General features: G+C 45.8%; 1 protein-coding gene across 2 annotated transcripts; it reads left to right on the forward strand.

The window, feature by feature from the left end:
• Nucleotides 1-385: 385 nt before the first annotated feature.
• RNF41 (ring finger protein 41) lies at nt 386-21,358 on the forward strand. Of its 2 annotated transcripts, none has more exons than XM_080662188.1 (7): nt 386-592; nt 3,882-4,065; nt 11,820-11,932; nt 15,210-15,481; nt 16,158-16,293; nt 16,691-16,794; nt 17,627-21,358. In XM_080662188.1, exons 3-7 carry the CDS (start codon nt 11,843-11,845, stop codon nt 17,976-17,978), a joined length of 954 nt encoding a protein of 317 aa, XP_080518314.1. In that variant the 5' UTR covers nt 386-592; nt 3,882-4,065; nt 11,820-11,842; the 3' UTR covers nt 17,979-21,358. The 2 variants fall into 2 exon arrangements, with proteins under 2 accessions (XP_080518314.1, XP_080518315.1); XM_080662189.1 differs by lacking the exon at nt 386-592 and adding an exon at nt 646-756.
• The last annotated feature ends 3,228 nt before the right edge of the window (nt 21,359-24,586 follow it).

The raw sequence follows: 24,586 nt of genomic DNA on the forward strand, positions 1-24,586 counted from the left end.
ACACAGTATCTACTCCCATGACTATGAGTCACAGAGTCGGGAGCCTCTGGGATGCCGATCACGGCTCTGGAAACCAGGAGGGCCCGGCAGATAGCAGCTCACACTGCAGGCCAGCCAACTCGAGGCGAGGGCTTTCGACATGGGACACGTGCACCCTCCAAAGCGAAGTCTCGCCCTTCAGGGCCGTCAGCCTCGGGATCCGCCCCGATGGTCCCACTGGGAAGTACATAGCATTCCCCCTCCCAAATGGCTATCCAGTCCTCGCAGGGACTATAAAGACTTCCGGTCTAGAGCCCAGGCCTGGCTAGCCTTTCTTCCTCTACGTTGGCCGCTCGTAGCTTCTTGTCTCCGTTTGAGTTAAAACAAAGAGGCGGGGTTTGGTGACGAGCTTCCGCCGGGTTGCGTAGCAGCGGTGGGCGGGGTAAAGGGCTGTCTCACACAGCGGCGAGTGGTCGGAACCTTCCTCCCTCTCCTTCCCTTCCCCTTCCCCTCCCAGGAAAGGCTGGGACACGGCACCGGGGCTGTCCCGTGGCCGCTGCGGCCTCAGCTCCCGCCGGGCTGGGGTACGGAGAGTGAGACCGCTTCCAGGGCGGTGCGTACTGCGCCTGCGCGGGCTCCCTAAAAGGGTGTGGGAAGGGAGGGGGCGATGTCCCAGGGGCATTGGGACCGGGGTTCGAGATATTGGAGGTCAGGGTAAGGGATGGGAGTAAAGATGAAAAATGGAGGCAGAGAGTAGCAAGAGGGAGGAGTCAGGAGGTGAGAAAGGGGCGCAGGAGGGTGGATTGTTGGGAGGTCTAGTGGAGCCTTAAGAAGTGCGGGAGCGGGCCTGGGCGGGCTGGAGGACTGGGAGGAGGGGATCTGGGGGAACAACGTGGTGTTTAAATGGGCAATGATTGACGGGCTGGGAGGAGAAGAGAGCATTCTGGGGGCCAGCCAGGGCCGGGGCGGCGGAACCTGAACCCCCGCCCTCGAAGCGCCATAGCTTGGCTCGTCTCCCGCGCCTTGTCTTTGGCAGCCCCGTCTTCCTCCTTCATTCCTTCCCCCCTCCTCTCTCCCCCTCCTTCATGAAGGAATCTCACATTCCTTACATCCCTGCCCTGGGTTTTTGGCCAAGCCCTCTTTTCAGGCTTCACACACCGGAAAGCCTTCCCCAACGTAGGACACAGGGGAAATTGAGGAGTGGGGAGGAGGGAGCTGCAGAAGGAGCAGAAAGCTAAGGGGGGCGAGGGTGTTTTGCCTGAGGGACTAAAAGTCATTGTCCCCATTCAGAAACGGACTTCGTTCCACCTAATAGCAAATGTGGCTGTTAATGTGACCACCGAACCACGGTTCTTGGAGACTGGGCTGTGATAGGATAGTCTCATCCCTTCCTATACAGGTGGTTTTAGAATCCGACAATAGGGCAAGAAGCGGAGAGTGTTCAGCTTCCTGGCTGATCGTTTTCTCCCAAATAGGAATGGAGTTGACTAGTGGTAGAGAATCTGAGTGATGCAATAATGTTACTACCCTGTGTGTCCAGCTGACTTTGTGGCTGGGCCTGGTTTCCAGTAATTGAAAAGAAGAAACAAGCTTCTTTCAAGCATTTCCTCACTGGTCCTCATACTCTAAATTTAGTTTGCATTCTGTAACTACAAGTACCTTACCTGAGAATAGCAGTGTTTAGTATTTCACATTTATTATGTCATTAGATTTTTCATGTAAGGTAGGTGAGGTAGGTCATCATTTTCCCTACTTGACAGAAGGGTTACATGGCTTGCTAAAAGTCATACAATTGGCAAAGCTGGGACCAGAACCTAAGTCTCCTCAGTTGAAAAATCCTGTTTTGTTCTGGCCAAGGGAGAATCAAAGGAGGATTGATTTTCCCAGCATGGGCAACTATTTGCTTTCTGAGACTGGAATTTGTCACTAGAAGACTGAGCAGAGCCGACCATACTGGTTCCTGCAGCATTTCTCTCTCTCTCTCTCTCTCTCTCTCTCTCTCTCTCTCTCTCTCTATATATATATATATATATATATATATATATATATATTTGTTTTTTTACAGAGAGGAAGGGAGAAGGATAGAGAGTTAGAAACATCAATGAGAGAGAAACATTGATCAGCTGCCTCCTGCACACCTACTGGAGACGTGCCCACAACCCAGGTACATGCCCTTGACCGGAATCAAACCTGGGACCTTTCAGTCCGCAGGCCGATGCTCCATCCACTGAGCCAAACCAGAGTTAGGGCATGGCAGCATTTCTTGAGGTACAGGGGCATATGCCAGGCTGTGGGGAATAAGATATTGTCAAAAGGGAAGAGCATTATACCCTCCTGTATTGTGGATGGCAGAAACGTATCAACTTATCCCCACCCCCCAACACAGGGGAGAGAAAGTGTGGTCTGGCATTTCACCTTTATCTCTGAGCATAAAAACTAATGAGTATGTGTACCAGACTTAGAAGATGAAATGGCCCCTTTTTTTATGTATAAAAATCATTGTCCTATTCCTTTTTAACACAGCCCTTAACCTCCTGATGGTGAGGAAAGCAGTTTGAATGGTTGATATTCTCCTGCAAAGTGTTGAATAGCTCTCAGCGTTGTTCATCTGAAACCTGGTCTCCCTCTACTTGGTTCCATCATTTTAGTAACAGGTGTCTGGTCAGCCTAATCAGACTGCTATCTCTAGTCTTCCCAGTTGCCCACCCTGGAGTAATTTCCCAATTCACTGCCTCTATATTTTTAAAAAGTCTGATCCCTTCAGGAGTACGTTCTTTCTTGGGAAGTTGAAATGCATCTGTACCAATATTCATGAGTATCTTCATCTTATGAAATAGTCTTTTCCAACTGGAGGATAAGACCAGAATTCTTTTTATATGAAATAATTTATGTGAAAGCACTTTGGAAACATGAATGCATCATACTGTGCGTGTAAGTATCATGGATCTAGGCATTGTATAGCTACAAATTTATAATTATTGACATTCCTGGTAGTTGTGTACACAAAATAAAAGAATCCTTGTTGCCCTGGTTGGCATTGCTCAGTGGTTAGAGCATTGGCCCTCACACCTAAGGATCGCAGGTTCTGTTCCCACTCACACATTGATGTTTCTCTGTCTTTTTCTCCCCCACTCATCCCACTCTCTAAAAATGAATGGAGCTGGCCAGTGTTGCTCAGTGGTTGGGCATTGACCCATGAACCAGGAGGTTGCAGTTCGATTTCCAGTCAAGGCACATGCCAGGGTTGTGGATTCGATGCCAGTAGGGGGTGTGCAGGAGGCAGCCAATCAATGATTTGCATCATTGATGTTTCTTTCTCTCCCTCTCCCTGCCTCTCTCTGAAATCATTAAAAAAAAAAAAAAAAAAAAAATCAATGGCCCTAATCAGTTTGGCTCAGTGGATAGAGCATCGGCCTGCGGACTCAAGGGTCCCAGGTTCGATTCCGGTCAAGGGCATGTACCCTGGTTGCAGGCACATCCCCAGTAGGGGGTGTGCAAGAGGCAGCTGATTGATGTTTCTAACTCTCTATCCCTCTCCCTTCCTCTCTGTAAAAAAAATCAATAAAATATATATTTTTAAAAATCAATGGAAAAAGATATCCTCGAGTGAGGATTAACAAACAAAAAAAAGAATCTGTCTACTTCACATTTCTCGCTTTTCTACCTTTCTTGTCCCTTTCACTCCCCCTCTCAGGTATGTTTGAATCTCTTGGACCATGCATGGGATTCCTTAGCTAATGATCTTGCTCCTTAGAGGTGAGTCCTATATGCTTAGCACAGAAACATTAATAGAGTTGTCTCTTACTCCACACCCAACCACCGGATCCAAGTCTGTCCAGTCTTGCTGCCAAGTGGAGGTAGTTCCCCTGACTCACCTTTTTCTTCCTTGTTTCTATTAATAGAGTGCTCCTGATTGTGACATCACATCCATCCCTTGGTGATGGAGCTTATCACTGAGAAGGAAGATTCAGTTGGAGAATAGCCAACAACATGGGCTACTGGGAGCGTCTCCTGAGTGGCACTGAGTGGAGGCGTCAGGGGGTTGGAGCCTTGTGAACAGGGAGCCTGTCCCCCAACACTTGGAAGGTAAAGAGCCTTGATTTAGAGTCCCATTCCAGGCTTCAACCCTCTTCTCTGCCAGTCTGGATTGCTTCTGCTTAAGGGGCCTTTTCCTTGTGTGTCTGGTTGTTTATAGTAATTGGGGCTGGAGACTCCTCAGCCCTCTGCACATCTGTTGTATTCAGGGCAGAGAGAAAAATTAGCAGAAGGAAGCCTATAGCACATATACCTGGCTTTTACCCTTATGCTTTTGCCAAGAATTGGTGACAGCATGCCCAGTCACCCTAAAATACTAATGTTTCTTATGTAATGTTTCTCTTGAGTGAGGGTGTGGATGTGTGTGTGTGCCAATGTGCATGGTTTGCATACCTGTACATGGGTTCAAGAAACCCTGAATAAGGGAGGATAAATGTTCATGTTTCTTTAGGAACAAACTTAAACAACTATAGCAATAAGTTAAAAGGGTATAGGAAGGGGTCTCTTATATTTTTATTATTAACTAGTAGCCCTGTGCATGAATCCGTGCGCCAGTAGCTCTCTGCGGATCCTGGCCGCTCCGGGCCTGCTGCCTAGAGGCTCTCCCCAGCCCAAAGGCCCCTCTGTGGCGGGGCGCGGAACACTTGCCTTGTCGCCACGGCAACGAAGCAAGCATTCCACCAGGCCACTCATGCTGCCTGCTCTCATTGGCCGCCCTCCTGGGACTGGAGGACACTGGTGGGGCTGAGAGGACTGGGCGCCGCCATCTTTGTGACAGAGTGATGGTTAATTTGCATATTACCCTTTTATTAGATAGGATGCTGACTAGGAATAGAGAGAAAGAGAGAGAGATATCCAGTGTAACAGTGAGGAAGGAAAGTAGCACAATTAACCTGGTTTGGTTCTGGCCTGTAGAGTAGGAGATGGGGAAATGCAGTTTTGTTTGTTAATCCTCACCTGAGGATATTTTCTCATTAATTCTTTTAAGAGAGAGTGAAAGGAAGGGGGAGAGAGAGAAACATCGATGTGAGAGAGACACATTGACTGGTAGCCTCCCACACACACTCCAGGGATTGATCCTGTAGCTGAGATGCATGCCCTTGCCTGGAACTGGATTTGAACCTTCAGTCCAACACTCCACTGAGCCAAACTGGCTAAGGCAGGAATGCAGTTTTCAGTTTGGGTTTAAGATGTTCAAATCAGGGAGGCTGGCAGAACTCCTACAATCCTGAAGGGACACCTCAGCGCTACTTTAGTTCAGCTCCCCAAGTTCAGTGAAACCTTTTCCTATTCCACAACTCAAGGAGAATATTGAGGAAACTGCTTCCCGTGGCTGTGGTTACTGGCCGTGATTAAGAACTCTATGGTTTCAGTTTTATTAAGGCTCCTGCCCCCAGGGCAGAGAGCAGTGAGTTCTTGTGAGGCATCCCCCTGGGAATGATATCCTGCCCCTTGAAGATGACACAGCTGTGTTGAGAGTCCCAGAGAGTAGAAGGAATAGTCAAGGCATCTAGGCTATCAGCTTGACTATCAGCAGGACAGGACAAGGAGCTGGCTTCCAAGGTTGTATAGATCCATGTCAACATTTGTTTCCCATAGATGATAAATAGGGACTACCCTAATCATATTGGAAATCTAAATGGCCCCTTAACTATTGAGGCTGTACCACTGAAAGAATGCATTTATAGGAGGGTAGATAAAACAGGTGACTACGAAGATAATGGTGGTGGGGGAGGGGCAGGGAAGTATGTTTGATTTAGAAAGAGCAATGCCCAGCATCTGTAAGCCCCGACTTTATGGTGAGAACCTTGCAGCTTCTCACCCTGGCTGGTGGCGTCCCATATCCTCTGGCCATCTCTGCACCAACTGAGGCAAGTTCTCTACTGTTTATTTTGGGGATATGGGATCTCCTGAGGCCCCATTAAGAAAGGTTTTTAGAATTTATATTCCTCCTTAAGACAATATTATCAGTATTGACTTAAAATGAAAAGTTCACTGAAGCACAGTATAAACTCTAGGCCAGTTTTCTACATAGCAAATGTAATGTTATTTTAATTTTTACCCCTTGCTCTAAAGATAACAGAATTTTTAAAAAATTAAACCTTGCAGAAATATATAACCTAGATTGAAAGTATAATCTCATCATATGTAATACGTACCCTACATATATTTATTTTTCTTTTTAAATTTGTTTTTGTAAAAATGGGATCCTAGTATACATATTGTTTTTGCAACTTGCATTTTTCAGTTTGAGAGGTAGATCAGCAAAGTGGTTAAAAGCTTGAGCTCTAGAGCCCATCTGCCTAGGTTTGAATCTGGCTGATTCAAAATTCGTGCACGGGGTGGGGATGTCCCTCAATCCTGCCTGCACCCTCTCCAATCTGGGACCCCTTGAGGCATGTGCGACTGCCCGTTTAGGCCCTTTCCCGGTGGGCAGTCGGTCATCCCTCTCACAATCCAGGACTGCTGGCTCCCAACCACTCGCCTGCCTGCCTGCCTGATCACCCCTAACCACTCTCCTGCCAGCCTGATCAACGCCTAACTGCTCCCCTGCCAGCCCGATTGCCCCTAACTGCCCTCCCCTGCAGGCCTGATCACCCCCAACTGCCCTCCCCTGCAGGCCTGGTCGCCCCCAACTACCCTCCCCTGCAGGCCTGGTCCCCCCAAACTGCCCTTTCCTGCAGGCCTGGTTGCCCCCAACTGCCCTCCTCTGCTGGCCCTGTCACCCCCAACTGCCCTCCCCTGCAGGCCTGGTCGCCCCCAACTGCCCTCCCCTGCAGGCCTGGTCGCCCCCAACTGCCCTTCCCTGCAGGCCTGGTTGCCCCCAACTGCCCTCCTCTGCTGACCCTGTCACCCCTAACTGCCCTCCCCTGTAGGTCTGATCGCCCCCAACTGCCCTCCATTGCAGGCCTGGTTCCTCCCAACTGCCCTCCCCTGCTGGCCTGATTGCCCACAACTGCCCTCTCCTGCTGGCCATCTTGTGTCCACATGGGGGTGGCCATTTTTGACCACATGTGTTGGAGTGATCATCAATTCACGTATTACCTCTTTATTATAGGATTCCCCAGAAACATCATTTAAAGTAGACATATTATTCTATCACATGGACTCATATTACCATAATCACTTAACTATACCTTTATTGTTCATTAAAATAAATGATTATTTGATTTTTAAAAGTTTATTGGTATGATTTTTAAAAATATATATTTTTTTGATTTCAGAGTAGAAGGGAGAGGGAGAAAGATAGAAACATCAATGATGAGAGAGAATCATTGATTGCCTGCCTCCTGCAGGCCTCTCCCTGGGGATTGGGCCTGCAACCCAGGCATGTGCCCTTGACCGGAATTGAACCCAGGACCCCTCAGTCTGCAGGCTAACAATCTATCCACTGAGCCAAATCGGCTAGGGTGGTATGATTTTTTAACTATGTTTTTTTATATTGATTTTAGAGAAGAAGGAAAGAGAAATATAAATGAGAAATATTGATCAGCTGCCTCCTACACACCCACTTCTGGGGATTGAACCCCTAACCTGGGCATGTGCCCTGACAAGGAATCGAGGAATCGAACTGAGGATTTCTTGGTGCATGGGATGATGCTCAACCAACTGAGCCACATTGTCTGGGCCTGGTATGATTTTTTAAAACCTATCTTGCCCTAGCTGGTTTTGCTCAGTGAATAGAGTGTAGGCCTGCAGACTGAAGGATTCCAGGTTCGATCCCGGTTAAGGGTTGTGGGCTTGATCCCCAGTGTGGGGGACATGCAGGAGGCAGCCGATAAATTATTATCGCTCATCATTGATCTTTCTCTCCCTCTCCCTTCCTCTTTGAAATTAATAAAAATATTTTTAAAAAATAAATAAAAGTAAAACCTATCTGGGTCTCTTTTTGTACCATCTTCCTTCCTGCTTTAGAGGTGTTCCTCTTTCTATTTAACATAATCCAGATCACCTCCCTACTTACCACTACCTCAGTGACCAGATTCTCTCTTGTATTTATCTTCCTCTCAATATATAAATATGCTCAAACCTCTTACCGCAAGAAAAACATCCCCTGGCCTGGCTAGGTGGCTGAGTTGGTTGGAGCGGCATCCCATATACCAAAATGTTGCAGGTTTGATTCCACTCAGGGCACATACCTAGGGTGTAGGTTCCAACCAGTGTTTCTCTCTTCACATTAGTCAGTCTCTCTCTCTCTCTCTTTTTCTTTTTCTCCCCTTCCTCTGTCTCTAAAATCAATAAAAACATGTCCTCAGTTGAAGATGAAAAAAAAAAGAAAATATCCCAACACAACCCACTTCCTCAACTTGTCTTCCTCTAGCGAGTTCTCTCTTTACCTTCCTTTGAAATCAAGCTTTTTGATTAGTTATCTTCAGTTCCTGTCTCTGTCTCACCTCTTGTTCACTTTGAACCACTGCAGTCTGGCTTCCACTACAAATAGCCAGGCTTAGGTGGTTGACAATGACAATTTCAGAGGGATTATTAGTAAGCCCAAGGCCCTGAATTTTAAGGCCCTGGAGATGGAGGAACAAGTATAGAGAGAAATGGTAGTCATGGAGGTCTGTACTTGTAGCAATGTCAGGAGGTATCATTGTTTCTATATAAAATGGATCAAGAAAAATAAGTGGTGCCAAAACCGGTTTGGCTCAGTGGATAGAGCGTCGGCCTGCAGACTCAAGGGTCCCAGGTTCGATTCCGGTCAAGGGCATGTACCTTGGTTGCGGGCACATCCCCAGTAGGGGGTGTGCAAGAGGCAGCTGATCGATGTTTCTCTCTCATCGATGTTTCTAACTCTCTATCCCTCTCCCTTCCTCTCTGTAAAAAATCAATAAAATATATTTAAAAAAAAAAAAAAAAAAAAAAAAAAGAAAAATAAGTGGTTCCAAAGAGAACCTTGTGATTTATTGTATCCATATGCTTGTGTATTAATCAGGATTTTTATCAGTTGAAAGAGACAAAAATCCAGCTCAAACCAGCCTAAGCATAATAGAAAATATTTTGGTTTATGTAACTGATGTTGAAAAGCTGATTGTGGCTTTACACATGGCTGAATCCAGCACCTAAATAATCTCTGAATTCGATCTCAGCTTTACTTTCTTTCTTAGTGGCTTTATTCTATAAGCAGGCAGTCCTCATTCATGGCAGAGATGGTTGTCAACCACTCTGAGTTGTACATCCCACCAGCTGTGCAATCCCAGGGGAAAGAGCTTCTCTGGAGAGCTTCAGGAGAGATCCCAGGTACCCCCAATTCATTGTCCTGGTATGGTTCACATGTCTACTAGGAACTAGGGTATGATTCCTAAAGGAAAACTGGAAAATAGGAAGTTCTGTAGGTAAAATAGAAGTTCACTATACCCTGGTTGCTGGGAATCTCCCAGTTAAAGGTCACATTGAAATATACCAAACATTTTATTGACTTGTGAGGAACTGTGCTTGGTGCTACATTGAATGCAGAATATGAGTATCTGCTCTTAAGGAATTTTTTCAAGTAGTAGAAATTAGATGCATACATAAATAATGGTTATTATCATGTGTTGAGTACCTACTGTGTGCCAGTAGGCACTTCACTAAATGTTTAATATGCATTATCTCTTTAAGGGCAACTCTGTGAGAGTCACTTCTATTATTATTTACTAGAGGCCTGGTGCACGAAATTCATGCACTGTGTGTGGGGGGGGTGTCCTTCAGCCTGGCCTGCACCCTCTCCTATCCGGGACCCCTGAGGGGATGTCTGACTGCCAGTTTAGGCCCAATCCTGTGGGATAGAGCCTAAACCGGCAGTCGGACATCCCTCTCGCAATCTGGGACCACTGGCTCCTAACCGCTCACCTGCCTGCCTGCCTTATCGCCCCTAATCCCTCTGCCTTCTAGCCTGATCACCCCTAACTGCCCTCCCCTGCCGGCCTGATCGCCCCTAACCGCCTCTGCCTCGGCCCCCACCACCGTGGCTTTGTCCGGAAGGAAGGCAGGACAACTGGAAGATGTCTGGTTGACCCGGTCTAATTACCATATTACCCTTTTATTGGTATAGATATCCATTTTATCTATTTATAAAAAACTACTTAGGCTTCAGAAGTTTATGTGGTCTGCCCAAGGTCACACAGCTAATGAATGAGTAGTAGAACTGGCACATTCTCAGTTCTGACTCAATCCAGTGCTATACTTTAGCTTGTACTTGACCTAGCAAGGCCTCTTTGGATTCATCCCTCCCCTACCCTTTCAAAATTTGGACAGCATGCCAGGCCAGCGTGGCTCAGCAGTTGAGCATTGACCCAGGAACCAAGAGGTTGCTGGTTCAATTCCCGGTCAGGACACAAGCCCAGGTTGCTGCCTCGATCGATGATGTTCCTCTCACATCAATATTTCTGTCTCTCTATACCTCTCCCTTTCTCTCTCTCAATAAAAATATATTTTTTAAAATTAGCTTGATTCTGAATTTCTGAGAACAATCTGATCTTCAGCTTATCTTTTCTAAGACATCACAGTTGATGGTGGGTCTATGGACTGGCTGTCTTGTATCCAATTAGCTATCTACACTGAAGAACCAGTCACCGTTCCTGACCTCTTCTTTGGGTTTGACCCTTAGAAGCCCGAAGAGGAGGCATGGCAGCCTCACTGCTCTTTGAGCCCTTGCTCTCTTGAACCTCCATCCTTCTTTACTCCCACTGCTACCACCTAAGTTCAGATTCTCTTCATCTCTCTCCTGCCTAGATGGCCTTCCTGTATCCAATCTCACCTGTGTCAACAGAGTGGTTCTTTTATCCACTCATTCCTTTTAAGTCTTTCAGTGGCTTCCCGTAGCCTCAGGATGAAGTCCAAATTCTTTATATAAGGGCCTGAACCTTGCTCACCTCCAGCCTTGTAGACACTACTTCTCTTGCATCCTTCAGGTCAGCCTTTCTCCAAACCACTTAGAGTTCCCTGAACCCATCATATGCCCTCTTACTTCTGGGCCTTTGAATGTGGCTAAAACCCTAATGCCCGTCCTGCCCCCATCCCCTCACCTAGCTAACTCTTGTTTGTCCTGGTGGTGACACCTAGTCCTAGAAAACTCCTCAAAATCACCCTCTCCCTTAAGCCTGGGTTAAGTATCTACATCTCTTGCCCTTATAATCTTACAATGCCTTACTCTGTCAAAGCATTTATCACTTAAAATTTTTTTTTATTGATTTCAGAGAGAAAGGGAGAGAGAGAGATAGAAACATCAATGATGAGAGAAATACCAATTGGCTGCCTCCTGCATGCCCCCCACTGAGAATTGAGCCTGCAACCTGGTCATGTGCCCTGACCAGGAATCAAACAGTGACCTCTTGGTTCATAGGTCTACGCTCAACCACAGAGCCACACTGGCCGGGCTCACTTCATATTTTAAATGTATGCTGTGTAATATCTTAACCCATTAGAATTAAATTTCTTGAGTCCGCTCCCCCCTCCCCCCCAAAAAAATGACTGGCACATAATAGGCCCTCAATAAATAATTGTTGGGCCCTAGCTGGTTTGGTTCAGTGGATAGAGCATTGGCCTGCAGACTGAAGGGTCCCAGGTTCAATTCTAGTCAAGGGCACATGCCTGGGTTGCGGGCTTGAAACCCAGGGGGCGTGCAGGAGGCAGCCAATCAATGATTCTCTTTCATCATTGATGTTTCTATTCTCTCTCGCTTTCCCTTTCTGAAATAAATAAAAACATATATTTTTAAAAATAATAATTATTGGACAAATGAATGGATCTTAGCAATGAGTTCAAGTTGGTACTTGTTTGTAGGCTTCTTCTGAACTGGCCTCTTTTTCCTCTGTGGTTCCTTCCAGGGCCTGGGTTTCAGTGATGAGACATGGGGTATGATGTAACCCGCTTCCAGGGGGATGTTGACGAAGATCTTATCTGTCCTATTTGCAGTGGAGTCTTGGAGGAGCCAGTCCAGGTGAGTCCGTCTGCTGGCAGGTGTAGTGAGGCAAGAGATGGCAATGGAGCTTGTAGAAAGTATTCATAGGTCATGGGACCAATGGAGGGAGGCACTGTGTTGTGACTCCCCAGTACCTCTCTCCCCGCTTCACACACACACAGAACAGAGGTTTGGGGCAGAAGAGCAGTGGCCACTACAAGAGGAACAGGTCCTTCCAGAGGTCCAGTGCTTCTAATTTTCTCCCGAGGTCGCTCTGAGATTTTTCTGCTATGAAATGGTCAGTTTTTTGTTTTTATCTTTTGACAGTGGCTTGAGAACTTCCTTTCCTCTGCAGTGGCTCTGACTAGGTTCTGTCTTCCAACCCGTGATTAAACCTCTGGGCTCTCCTGATAAGTTCTCTCTGCATTTTGATCTGCGTAGTGTTTTGGGTAATCAGCCAGTTTCCCTGCAGGCTCCGCCTACTGTTAAACAAATGGGAAGTGGGAAACTGTATGTACTGACCTATTTTCTTCCTGGGATTTATTGGAAAAACCAGTTTTTGATGCAGCTGTGTACTCTGCATTTGATATGAAAGCTGCCATCTTCAATAGGTCATTTCTCTACCAGCCTTGCCAGACCAGAGTCAGTTGTATCTTCCTGGGGCAAGGATGAGGAGAACCTCATGATTAACAGGCAAGTATAATGAGTGAGATGAGTTCTTAACAGTTGTATTCCTGGGACATCATCCTGCATGGCCCTTATTGCCTGAACTCTGTATATACCAATTAATCCTCCGCCACCCCTGGCTAGCTGGGATCATCCCATTTTCCAAACCAGGACACTTGTCAGTGAAGTCTCACGGACACTTCCCCCCTCACTGCTCACACAGCTCACTACATCCCAACTCGTCTTCATCCTTTGCATTTACTCTTACTCTCCAGTTTTCAATCACCAAAGGAGCACAGAGCCGGAGCTGAATGAGTCAGTCTCTACTCCAGTGGCAGCTAGCCCTGGACCTCTCCCTGTCTTCCAGGCCTTTGCAGCCCACTGCTATTGGAAGCAGGTTGACTGGTGTGGAGCAAACTATCCTGATGGTGTCAAGAGGTCCTGGGTGTGTCAGTTCCCTCCCCGCCGGGGCAGGGCCTTGTCTGTTTTCTGGTTCTATCAGAGCTGAGACACGTGTGGAGAGGTCACTGGCAGTGGTGAGTCTATCAGAAGCCACTCCCCAACCTTCAGGGTTCACCTTCTGGAGGGCAGACTTCGTGATGCCAGGTGACCAGCCACATTTCCATGGGTAGGAGGCCCCTGAGGGATGCTGATTTCCTACATCATGTTTGTTTGTTTTTGAATAGGTAACACATTCACATGGTTCAGAAATCAAAACAGTAAAAAAAGGTATACAGGGCCCTGACTGGGTAGCTCAGTTGGTTAGAGCATTGTCCCAATAAGCCAAGGTTGTGGGTTGGATCCTCAACGAGGGCACATATAAGAATCAACCAATGAATGTATAAATAAGTGGAACAACAAATTGATGTTTTTCTTCCTCCTTCCTCTCTCTCCCCGCCTTCCTCTCTCTCTCAAATCAATTTTTTAAAAAAAAATTTTTTTAAATGGTGTACAGTGCGAACTCTTGCATCCCTGTCCTATCTACCTAACCCCCCCTTCGATATCTATTAGTTTATTTGATATCCTGCCAGTATGTATGAGGGCAGATATATATTTGCCCACCTTTCTTACATGAAAGTAGTACATTCTGTATATTTCTGCAAGGGTGGCAGGTTTAGTTAAGATCACAAAAGAGATGACAGTTGAGCTGAGATCTGAATAAGGGACTATTCAGGGTAAGATTTAGAGGAAGAGCATTTCAGTCAAAGAGCAGCAAAAGCAAAGGTCCTGAGGCAGGACTGTGTGGGTGTGGACAAGGAACAGAAAGAAAGCCAAAATGGCCTGAGCACAGTGTTGGCAGTGTGGTGTGAGTAGGGGAGGGCACAGGAACAGGTCAGATCAAGCAGAACATTGTAGGTCCTAAGGTGAGTAGGTGTTTGGATTTATTTCAGCACAGTGAGACACCATTGTAAAGTTAAGCAGGGGAGTGATATGATCCAGTCTGTAATTTTAAATGATTGCTCTGGCTCTGAAGATAGAATGGAATATAAAGGGGCAAAGTAGAAGTTAAAGAGATATTTAGTAATACAGGTGAGAAATGAATGCTTGAACTGGGTTAGTTGCAGTAGAGATGGGAGAAAGTTGACAAATTTAACATTTTTTTTTGGAGATACAGTTTCTAAGATTTTGGAAAGAATCATATGTCTTTGAGTGAAAAATAAAAATATGACAGTTGGATTAGTGATACTGACAGTGACTTCTTCCTTACAAAGCCTCTGTGTTTCAGTCTTTGGTGTCTGAATATCTTGAAGGCAGAAACTGTCTTTTTTATTGTACGCACCTAGCAAAGTGTTTGGGACATAGAAGGCATTTCATTCATTCACCCATCCATCCATCCACCCATCCATCATCCATCCACATCTGCTAAATGCTACTATCTTTGTCCAATGCCAGAAGCTAGATAGTGTCTCCATAGAGGCCAGAGAATCCTCTCACTTTGAGGGATTAACTATACAGGTTACCTGAGTTATCTAGGAAGTAGGCTGAAGTATGATCTTAATGAAACTGAGGAGAATGTGATTCTATGAAAAACCAGCCCTGTTTTGGAAGGTAGGCATAGCCATTGGGACTCAAGACAAAGCAGCCCTCCAAAAATATGAACTTGGGCCCACACAGAGGACTCTTAACCTCTCATCAGGAGTACCAGGCTTTTGTTTTGTTTTGCTTTCTTACATTGAACTTTTGCCAGTAAATCTCTTGCTGTCCATCACCCTCCTTATCCTTCAGGGCCCATATTGAATTCTGTCCTCACCATAAACACCTGCCCTGATTGACCTAGCTTGGAAAGTTCTCACCCTCCTCTGAATTTCTTCCAAATTATTGTATGTGCAATCCAGTTGGTAATTACTAATTGACTGCCTCACGTCACCTCTCCTATTGTCCTGGAATATTTATATCATATGTTACATAACTTATTGCTACTTGTTTGTCTTTTGTCACAATCCAATTGGAATCATGAGCACAGGAAACATATCTGTAGCCTGTCGCCATAATACTTGCTTGCCTGTTGTGCAGCTATATTTTGCTGTGACCCCAGGGACCTCTGGTCCTGGAAGCTGCTCAGAGGCTTGATTGGCTTTCCCAGTTACCATGTACAGGCTCTTAGCTCCTGCTAATTCTCTTGTGTCCTTTTGCCCTCCTCTCTCTCTAGGCACCTCATTGCGAGCATGCTTTCTGCAATGCCTGCATCACCCAGTGGTTCTCTCAGCAGCAGACGTGTCCGGTGGACCGCAGCGTAGTGACGGTTGCCCACCTGCGCCCAGTACCTCGGATCATGCGGAACATGTTGTCAAAGCTGCAGATTGCCTGCGACAACGCTGTATTTGGCTGTAGTGCTGTTGTTCGGCTTGACAACCTCATGTCTCACCTCAGTGACTGTGAGCACAACCCAAAACGGCCTGTGACCTGTGAACAGGGCTGCGGGTGAGATTCTTTCCCTTCTGTGCACATGGATAAGGGCATTCCCATTTATACCCCAGTCTCTGGAACCCCTGCTCACTGTTAAGGTGCACATGGGCACTGCAAGGAGTGTTCTTGGCCTTCCTGGCATCCTGCCCCAAGATCTCACTTTCATACTGCTTTTCCAACTATGACCATTTTGCTCTTGCTTTAATATGAGTCACAATTCAGCAATCTGTGCGATAACACTAAAGACTTGATTTACTTTATTCTTTCCTTTCAGTCCATTATTACTTTCTCTTTGTTCATTTGCTCTAATTTCCAGCCTTCTCATATTTCCTCTTACCCTATTTTCTCCCTTTTTGGGGGGTGTGAAATATTTGATTAAATGCCGATAGCCAGGACTGTGAATCTAGGGCTTCTCATGAATGAATGCACAGGCAGAATCTGAAGGAGAAGAGAGCCATGGGGTAGGTAAAATACAGTCTTAGAGAGGGAAAGAAGCCAGAGAAAGTAGATAGCAAAGGGGTGAGGGGGCGCTGGGGAGGAGAGTGTGAAGAGAAATAAGAGGGAAGACTGAAGTTAGAAATGAATGAATGTTGGAAATTTGGGGTAAGAGAAAGCCCTCTCAGCAAGCTTCTGCCTTTGCCCACATGTCCCATTGAGTGCTCCTGTTCTCTTTTCCCCCCCGGGGTGGCAGCCTGGAGATGCCCAAAGATGAGCTGCCAAACCACAACTGTGTTAAACACCTGCGCTCAGTGGTACAGCAGCAGCAGACACGCATCGCAGAGCTGGAGAAGTCCTCAGCTGAACACAAGCACCAGCTGTCGGAGCAGGTAGGGCCCGCAGAACATGGGGAAAGCATGTCCCTAGTATGCAAAGAACCACATGCTTGTGAATGATAAGCACCATGTGAGCTGAGATCTGTGCCTGTGCTTGTGCACCTGGCTGAGTAGATACTCTACCTGTGGCTCAGTACTGCAGCTCTTCTCCCTTCCCTTCATCCGCTTACTGTCATTCATCCACCTAACATTTATTAAATGCCTTCTGTATGAACACACTTTGCTAACATAGGATACACCTGTGAATGAAACAGTCATATCCTTATCTTCATGAAGCTTACAGTCTGGTAGTTACTCTGATCGCTCAATTGCCCTCATTCTCAGATAAACTGTTGCCTGTCATCTGTTCTCTGCCTTAACCATCATCGCTGGTTCTCTTTCTCTCTAACAGAAGCGAGACATCCAGCTGCTGAAGGCATACATGCGTGCAATCCGCAGTGTCAACCCCAACCTTCAGAACCTGGAGGAGACAATTGAATACAATGAGATCCTAGAGTGAGTGTCATTCAGGACGTGGGGTTACTCCACATCCTGGCACTGAGCCCTGAAAGGAGGAAGAGCGAGGGAGTGGCAGAGAGGAGGATAGGGGGACTGGGCTGGGGCCACCTCAGATGCTGGAATGAAGGCCGGGGGTGGGGGAGAAGAGGATAACCTTCAGGCCAGTCTATGACTTCTTGTTGGGGGTGGATGGAAGGGAAAGCTTACCCAAGGATGCAATTTCTCCAGAATTAGGTGAATACCCACACGTAGAACACCCTGTATTAAAGGCTGTAGAATGCTGAAGGGCCAAAAAGAAATAAAAGATGTTGTCTGTCTTTAGAGAGCTTACAATCCAGAGAAGAAAAAGGAGTGCAAATCCAGGAAAGTGATCTATAAATGAAATGAAGTAAACAAGCAAAATCTAAGATTCCTTTCAGTTCTTGAGTCCTATATATCTCATAGACTGAACTGTTAAGGGTGAATCGATAAATCTAGTGCAAATAGTGCTGCATGGAACATAGTATAGAGGAATAATTGCTTCCTTCAATAAACATTTGTTGAGCACCTAATACATGCCAGGCACTATGTGTGCTAAGTATTTGGATTTTTAAGAAAAATAATAGGGACCCTATACTCGTGTAGTTTAATCTGGTGAGTAACATATGGTGACTCAGGTGGGACCAACTAGGGACAGATGAGTTTGTGAACCAATGATGAATGGATGGAAGAAAGGCAGGCAGAATAGGGTTAAGCTAAGTGCAGGTGGGTGGTGGTTCCTATTAGGGAAAGAAGCAATGCAGAGATAGATGGTGAGCTGGAATGACCACCTCCATCTCCCTCCACACAGGTGGGTGAACTCCCTGCAGCCAGCAAGAGTGACCCGCTGGGGAGGGATGATCTCCACCCCAGATGCTGTCCTCCAGGCTGTAATCAAGCGCTCCCTGGTGGAGAGTGGCTGTCCTGCCTCTATTGTCAACGAGCTGATAGAAAATGCCCATGAGCGAAGCTGGCCCCAGGGTCTGGCCACACTAGAGACGAGACAGATGAACCGGCGGTACTATGAGAACTATGTGGCCAAACGCATCCCTGGCAAGCAGGCTGTCGTCGTGATGGCCTGTGAGAACCAGCATATGGGCGATGACATGGTGCAGGAGCCGGGGCTCGTCATGATATTTGCCCATGGCGTTGAAGAGATATAGATCTCGGCGGGCTGTCGGGAAGAGATGGAAATCAGAAAATCTCATCACTCCAGTAGCTGAGCCCTGAGTCCTCCCCACTGTTCTTAATCTTGTGGCTTATCCTTGGGCCACACATCTCCCTGCTCTTCTGGCACTGAAGGGCCCTGGAACACTTTGCTCAGCCTTCTAGGTGGGAAACCCAGATTCCCTTCTTTTGCCTAATTCCTTCCCTTAAGATGTCTGTAAATTTTCAGTCTGGTTGGGAAAGTCCCCATTCTATATCTGTTTTCCTGCCTAGGATTCCTGGTTCCAGATATTTTCAGAAAGCACAAAGATACTCATTTTCTCTTGAAGGATCAGGGTGGAGTGAGAAATCTTGAATCACTCCCCTCCTTCAAACCAGGGAATCTGAGCAGGCAGGCCTGTTGACTCTAAACACTTAGCGGGCAGCTCTGGGGAGCAGACATTCTAAAGATATAGTAAGGGTGGAACCAAAACCCTAGAAGTAATGAGCCAGTAACTGGCCATCATTCATGGCCTTTAGGGGAAGACTGGAACTCTGTGCCAAGCAATACCTTGTTTAGTCCATCTTAAAGGTGCAGGCTCCCATCAGTCTGCAGGTGTGCAGGTTGGGATGCCGAAAATTTCCAGATGAGCTCTTCTTTCCTATACTTTCTCTTAATTAAGGAATGACAGGAGTGGGAGTAAGGGGTTAGTCTGTTGGGGTGAATATGCTCAGCAAGAAGCAGCTCTCTGGCATTGGCTGAGATCAGGTAGGCAACTGCCTCTGTGTCACAGGCCATAATAGTTCCCTAGCCCCCTCTCCAGCCCTGTGATTGTAACTAGTCATTTTGATAATTCCCTTTGGCCATTGTTGTGTGTTTATATTTCATTCCCTCCCACATTTTTTTTTAGAATGGCCTACTTACGGCTACCCCACTTTTCCAGCCCAGCCACATTGTTGGCAATTTAATTTATTTACTTTTTTTTTTTTTAAGAAAGGAAAAAGAAAAAAATGAACAAAACTTAAAATTTTTTCTTTTATTGTTCCTATGGTGGGGATTCTGAATAGGGTGGGACAGGGGTGGGATCTGTACATTTTTCCTTTTCAGCGCAACCTTTGGCTTTAATGTAGGAAGGGCCAAGGGATTCCTTGGCTGAACTTATGTCTGCTCCAACCCTCCATAACCCACTCTGAGATGAGGAGCTTCCTTTCTTCCAGTGATGGGTGTGACAGTCAGCATTGTTGCCTGAGCCCTCTGGGGAACTGTGCTCCCGGCCCTTCCAGGGTCTCATCATAAAACTTTGGATTTAGAGTATTAATTTTGAAGAAACCACCCCATTTCCTTGGAGATATATAGCTGGGTTCTAAGCTTCACCAGGCAAGATGGGACAGAAATTATGTCTTTGTCTCTGAGTACAGAAGGTACTCTGTCACCCATGCCCCTGGAGGACTGCAGCTCCATTTCAGGCTACCCAGGCATTCCTTGGCTCACTAGGGTGACTGCAGAATAAGAGAAGGGGAGGGATAGCAGATGTGAGTATTTTAATATGTAGGTGGGAGTGGGGTTGAAGAGAAGGCCATCTAACATCTCCTCTTTGGGAGTTTTAGTCCAGGCAAGCTTGCTGTAGGTCTGGATAGTTGGTCATGGCTCCACTGGGATTGGATTGGAGGGATACAGCTTGAAGGGAGTAGGGAACAGTCATATGTTCCAGCTCCAGGACATTGTGCTCAGGAATTTGAAAACGCTGCTATACTTAATCTGGTTACTACATTTCTTCCACTCCCCCCTGCCCCTGCCAGCCTTCCCAAGGCCCCTCCCACCTGTCGTCACCCTCAGATGGAGCCAGGAAGCTCAGTTCAGGCTTCCCCACCCTTTGCACTAGTGTCTCTGCAGGTTGCTGGTTGCTGGTTGTGTTATATGTGCTGTTCCATAGTGTTGACTGCACTAATAATAAACCTTTCACTCAACTCTCTAAATTCTTAATTCAGTATTACTCCCCATTCTTGTAAAATTTCTCCCCTGCTTTGGCCTTTTTCTCACCCTAAGTCCCCTTCTTTCTTACTTTGTAACCTATCCTTAGAACTAACCTCTGTTTTAAGAGGCTGTCTGTCTGGGATTAGTGGGCACCTCACATCTTCTTTGCCCCGTGCGCTCCTACATCCTTCCCTGCTGTCCCCTGTTCTGTAGCAGCCAACACGCTCCCTCCAGTGATCGGAATTTTGTTTTGTTCCAGGGTCTGCCTCTGCCCCTAATTCCATGTCTTCTGTTCCTGGGGTTGGGGACACTTCCCACAGAAGTTATTCATGTACCTTTCTCTCTTCTTCTATCTTTGCTTTGGAATCTGGGACTCCATCATAGGCAGGGAAGCCTCTACCCCACAATGCCTCCTAACCGAGAAAGCAAATGTGAGGAAGGGAACCTGGAACAACCTGCTGTGGTTGTCAGACCTCTAGACCCCTTTTGTAGGCGTTTGCTGCCACCTTCTCCCTGTCATGAGAAAAAGAAAATGTCTTTTCCTTGAGTATATTATGTTGTAAATTTGTTGGGCACTTACCATGTACCAAGTGTAAATCTAATAGTACTCTAGATGCTCTAGTGGGAGTAAGGGGGTGGGCGTAAGGGCATTCCTGTGCCAACTGAATCTCTACTACTTTTTTTATCCTCCTCTACTACTTTCACACACACAAGGTCTGATCATTAATTAGTGGTGAACACATTACAGTATAGAGCATAAGAGGCAATATATGTACTCTAGTGATAGCAGTAGTGCTTTTCTTCCCTCGTTTCCTTCTAATTTACTTTCAGAACAACCTACCGCTCGTTTTTCAATATCATGAAATGGTACCAAATCTTCCTCTTTGGGTGGATTTGGTTTTTGGAAACAATATTCAGACGATTCTGCAAGGAACTCACTGGGGTAGGTATGGGGGAGTTCATGTAGCAAAACAGCATCTACCTTCAAAGACTTACTTGCTAATGTAGATTATTATATAATAAGACATAATAAATGCCAGAAGTAGTTTCACAAGCAATAAGGAAGAGTAAGCAGAGGGAAGATAAAGCCACTGATTGTGATGGGTACCAGGAAAGACTTTTTCAGAAGTGGTATTTGTTCCTGGATCAGAGTTTGGCAAACTACAGCTTACACCCTGCTGTCTGCTTTTGTAAAAAAAAAAAATTGTATTGGTCTCAGCCGGCGTGGCTCAGTGATTGAGCATTGACCTATGAACCAGGAGGTCATGGTTCGATTCGCTGTCAGCACATCCCGGGGTTGTGGGCCTGATCCCCAGTGTGGAGCGTGCAGAAGTCAGCTGATCAATGATTCTCATCATTGATGTTTCTGTCTCTCCCCCTCGCTGCTTCTCTGAAATCAATAAAAAAAATATTTTTAAAAAATTGGAACACAGCCATGCCTGTTTGTTTACATGTTGTCTATGGCTGTTTTTAGATCACAACAGTAGGGTTGAGTTGCACAGAACTATGGCCCACAAAGCCTCAAATATTTGTTTTTTTGGTCCTTTACAAATTTACCAACCCATTCCAAACTTTTCTTTAAAGAATAGTTTATTGACTTTTAGAGAGAAAGGGAGAGGGAAACATCCATGTGAGAAATATCAATCAGCCGCCTCCTGTACATCCCCTACCGAGGATCAAGCCGAACTCCTGGCATGTGCTCTTAACCAGGAAAGGAACCAGCAACCTCCTGGTGCACGGGAGGATACCCAAACAACCGAGCCTCACCAGCCAGGGCCCATTCTAAACTTTTAAGGTAAAAAGTATGTGTGGAAGAGCAAGTTGGTTGCTTTAATTTTTTACTTCAGTACATAGATTTGAAAAATCAACATTTTATACATTGCCAAAATAACCACTTAAAATTAATATGTTCCTGACCTAATACAAACCTGTATTCACATTTTCCCAACTGTCCCAAGAAAAGAAGTTTTAGAGCTAATTTTTGTCCAATCTGGGATCCAATCCAGAAACTATGCATTACACCACGTTATGTGTCTTGACTCTTTCCTAATCTGGGTTCTTGGAACATTTTTGTTGTTTGTTAATCCTCACCTGAGGATATTTTTTCCATTGCTTTTCAGGGAGAGCTGGAAGGAGGGAGGAGGGGGAAGAGAGAGAAAAACATGGATGTTAGAGGGATATATCGATTGGTTGCCTCCCCCCATACACACTGTGACCCACTGGGTGTGGGGCGCGAACCTGCAGTCCAGATACATGCACTTAACTGGGAATCGAACCGAGACCCTTCAGTGTGCAGGCGGATGCTCTAACCACTGAGCACACCAGCCAGGGCCAACACTTTTTTTTGGTAACACGGACTTATTGAAGAGTTGGGTGAGTTGTCCTAGAGAATGGTCTTTTGTATTTGACAGGCTTTTTTCACAGTGTCCTTCAGCTTGTTCCTCCAGCTGCTATTTTTGCTAAACAGAATTAGATCTAGAGTCAGAGATTCAAGTTAAACCGTCTGGGGGTAGAAGACATCACAGGAAAGATGTTCTTTATGTTGTGTAACATCAGGAGACAGAGCCGGTTGTCCTGCCACTAGCCTGATCTCACTGTGCATTTGCAGGGAGATCTTTTAAAGCTGGTTGGTGACAAATATGTGCCCTGAGAGAATGGGGCAGCTGGCAGTGCAGCTCTGGTTGGTTGCTGCTATACAAGCAAAGGGGCACAGTATTGCCAAATCCTATATTTCAAGAACTTTGTTCATCCTAATGTTTATGCTAAATCTCACAACTTAAATGTTAAATTTCTTTAAAAAAATGCTTGTGGGCCAAAAAAATTTAGGGTCTACCAGTTTGCAAACTCTGTTTTAGGCTGAAATAACAGCATGGATAAAAACAAGTGGAGCCCGGCTGGCGTGGCTCAGTGGTTGAGCATCAACCTATGAACCAGGAGGTCATGGTTCAATTCCCGGGCAGGGCATGTGCCTAGGTTGCGATCTTGATCCCCAGTGTGGGGTGTGCAGGAGGCAGCCGATCATGGTTCTCATCATTGATGTTTCTTTTCTCTGAAATCAATAAAAATAGATTTAACAAAAAAACACAAGTGGAGATGAAGGATATGTTGAAGAAGGAAAAGACTAGTTAATCTGGAGCATAGAATTTTTTGAAGGAAATAAGGCTAGAAATAATTTAGGGCTAATGCTTGGAAGGCCTTGAATACATGGCAGGGTATTTGGACTTTAATTTTATAGTAAGTTTTTGACAAGAGGAGTGACTTCCAACTCATGATTTTAGTGGCAATGGGAAGACAGAAAAATTTTGGGACGATATTAATAAGCTTTGCAGTAATTTATGTGAGGTTTAGAGCTTGAAAAAGCAGGAAAGAGAATAAGAGACATCCAGGGAGAAAAAATTGACAGTGCTTAGTAACTGACTAGATTCACTCAGCCAACATTTATAGCATACTTGTCATGTGCCAGACTGGTGCTAGGCATTTGAGATACACAAATAATAGAGAAACAGGTCTTTAAAGCAGTGGTGGGGAACCTTTTTGCTGCCAAGGGCCATTTGGGTATTTATAGCATCATTTATAACAAATTATCAATTTAAAAATTAGCCTGCTATATTTGATCAAACATTTAATTAACTCACCCCTAATGCTTTGGCAGGGCCAGACCAAATGATTTCATGGGCCTCATATGGCCCGCAGGCCGGACATTCCCCACCCCTGTTTTAAAAGAAGGTTCAGCTTGGTAGATGCACTTGAACAAATCATGGGAAATACAGGATAATATATTGCTAGTAGATAAGTACTAAATGGGACAATGAGGAGGAAAGGGGTCAACTACCCACCTGATGGGATGCAGAAGGGAAGGCTTCTCACAGGAATCATTGGAGCTGAGTTCTGAAAAGGGTCACACACTGGCTGTGAAGAATGGCATTTACTGTGAGTCAGGCAATAAGTATTAAACATCTAGTCATCTGAACTTGATTAAAAAGCACTATTGTCATCTCCATTTTTTATGTGGGGAAACTGAAACAAAGGACAAACGTCACACAGCAATTAGAACTGGGGTTTGAACCCAGAAAGTCATTTCAGAGTCTGTGCTCCTAATCACTGCACTTAACAAGGGGCACTTAACCAAAGATGAGTCATAAAGACAGGTTTCTAGTCTGTGTAAATGAGAAGACAGTGCTCTTAACCTGAACAGGGAGGAAAGGATGAGCAGGCTCGGGTGAAGCGATCAGCGCATTGGGGGAATACTGGCATAGAAGTATGGAAATGAAAATGTGGGTCTGGAGCTTAAGAGTAAGAGGTCAGGGTTAAAGTTGTGGAGTTGGGAGTTATCTACCCAGAGGTGATCAAGAAATTCTGAGAATTAATGCAAACATTAAAGGAGCGAACAAGAAGGCTAAGAATGGGGCCTCGGGCAATTCCAGAAGCAATCTAGAACAAAACCTGGAAAACAGATAAATGATAAAGTTGGCTAATGGGTCAGCTTTTAAAAAAAGTAATTTTGCTATAGAGGGTTGGCTCAGTGGATAGAGCCTCGGCCTGAGAACCAAAGGGTCCCGGGTTTGATTCCAGTCAAGGCACGCACCTAGGTTGGACTGCAGGCTCCTCACCGGGCCAGGCCCTAGTTGGGGCTTGTGCAGGAGGTAGCCA

Source organism: Plecotus auritus, assembly GCF_963455305.1.
Source record: "Plecotus auritus genome assembly, chromosome: 3".
NCBI lineage: Eukaryota > Metazoa > Chordata > Mammalia > Chiroptera > Vespertilionidae > Plecotus > Plecotus auritus.

Excerpts from the sequence above, each read along its gene's own strand:
- RNF41 (XM_080662188.1), top strand. The coding sequence starts at position 11,843 with ATGGGGTATGATGTAACCCGCTTCCAGGGGGATGTTGACGAAGATCTT. Across the intron at positions 11,933-15,209 it reads TCTTGGAGGAGCCAGTCCAG|GCACCTCATTGCGAGCATGC; the intron begins GTGAGTCCGTCT and ends CTCTCTCTCTAG. Across the intron at positions 16,294-16,690 it reads AGCACCAGCTGTCGGAGCAG|AAGCGAGACATCCAGCTGCT; the intron begins GTAGGGCCCGCA and ends TCTCTCTAACAG.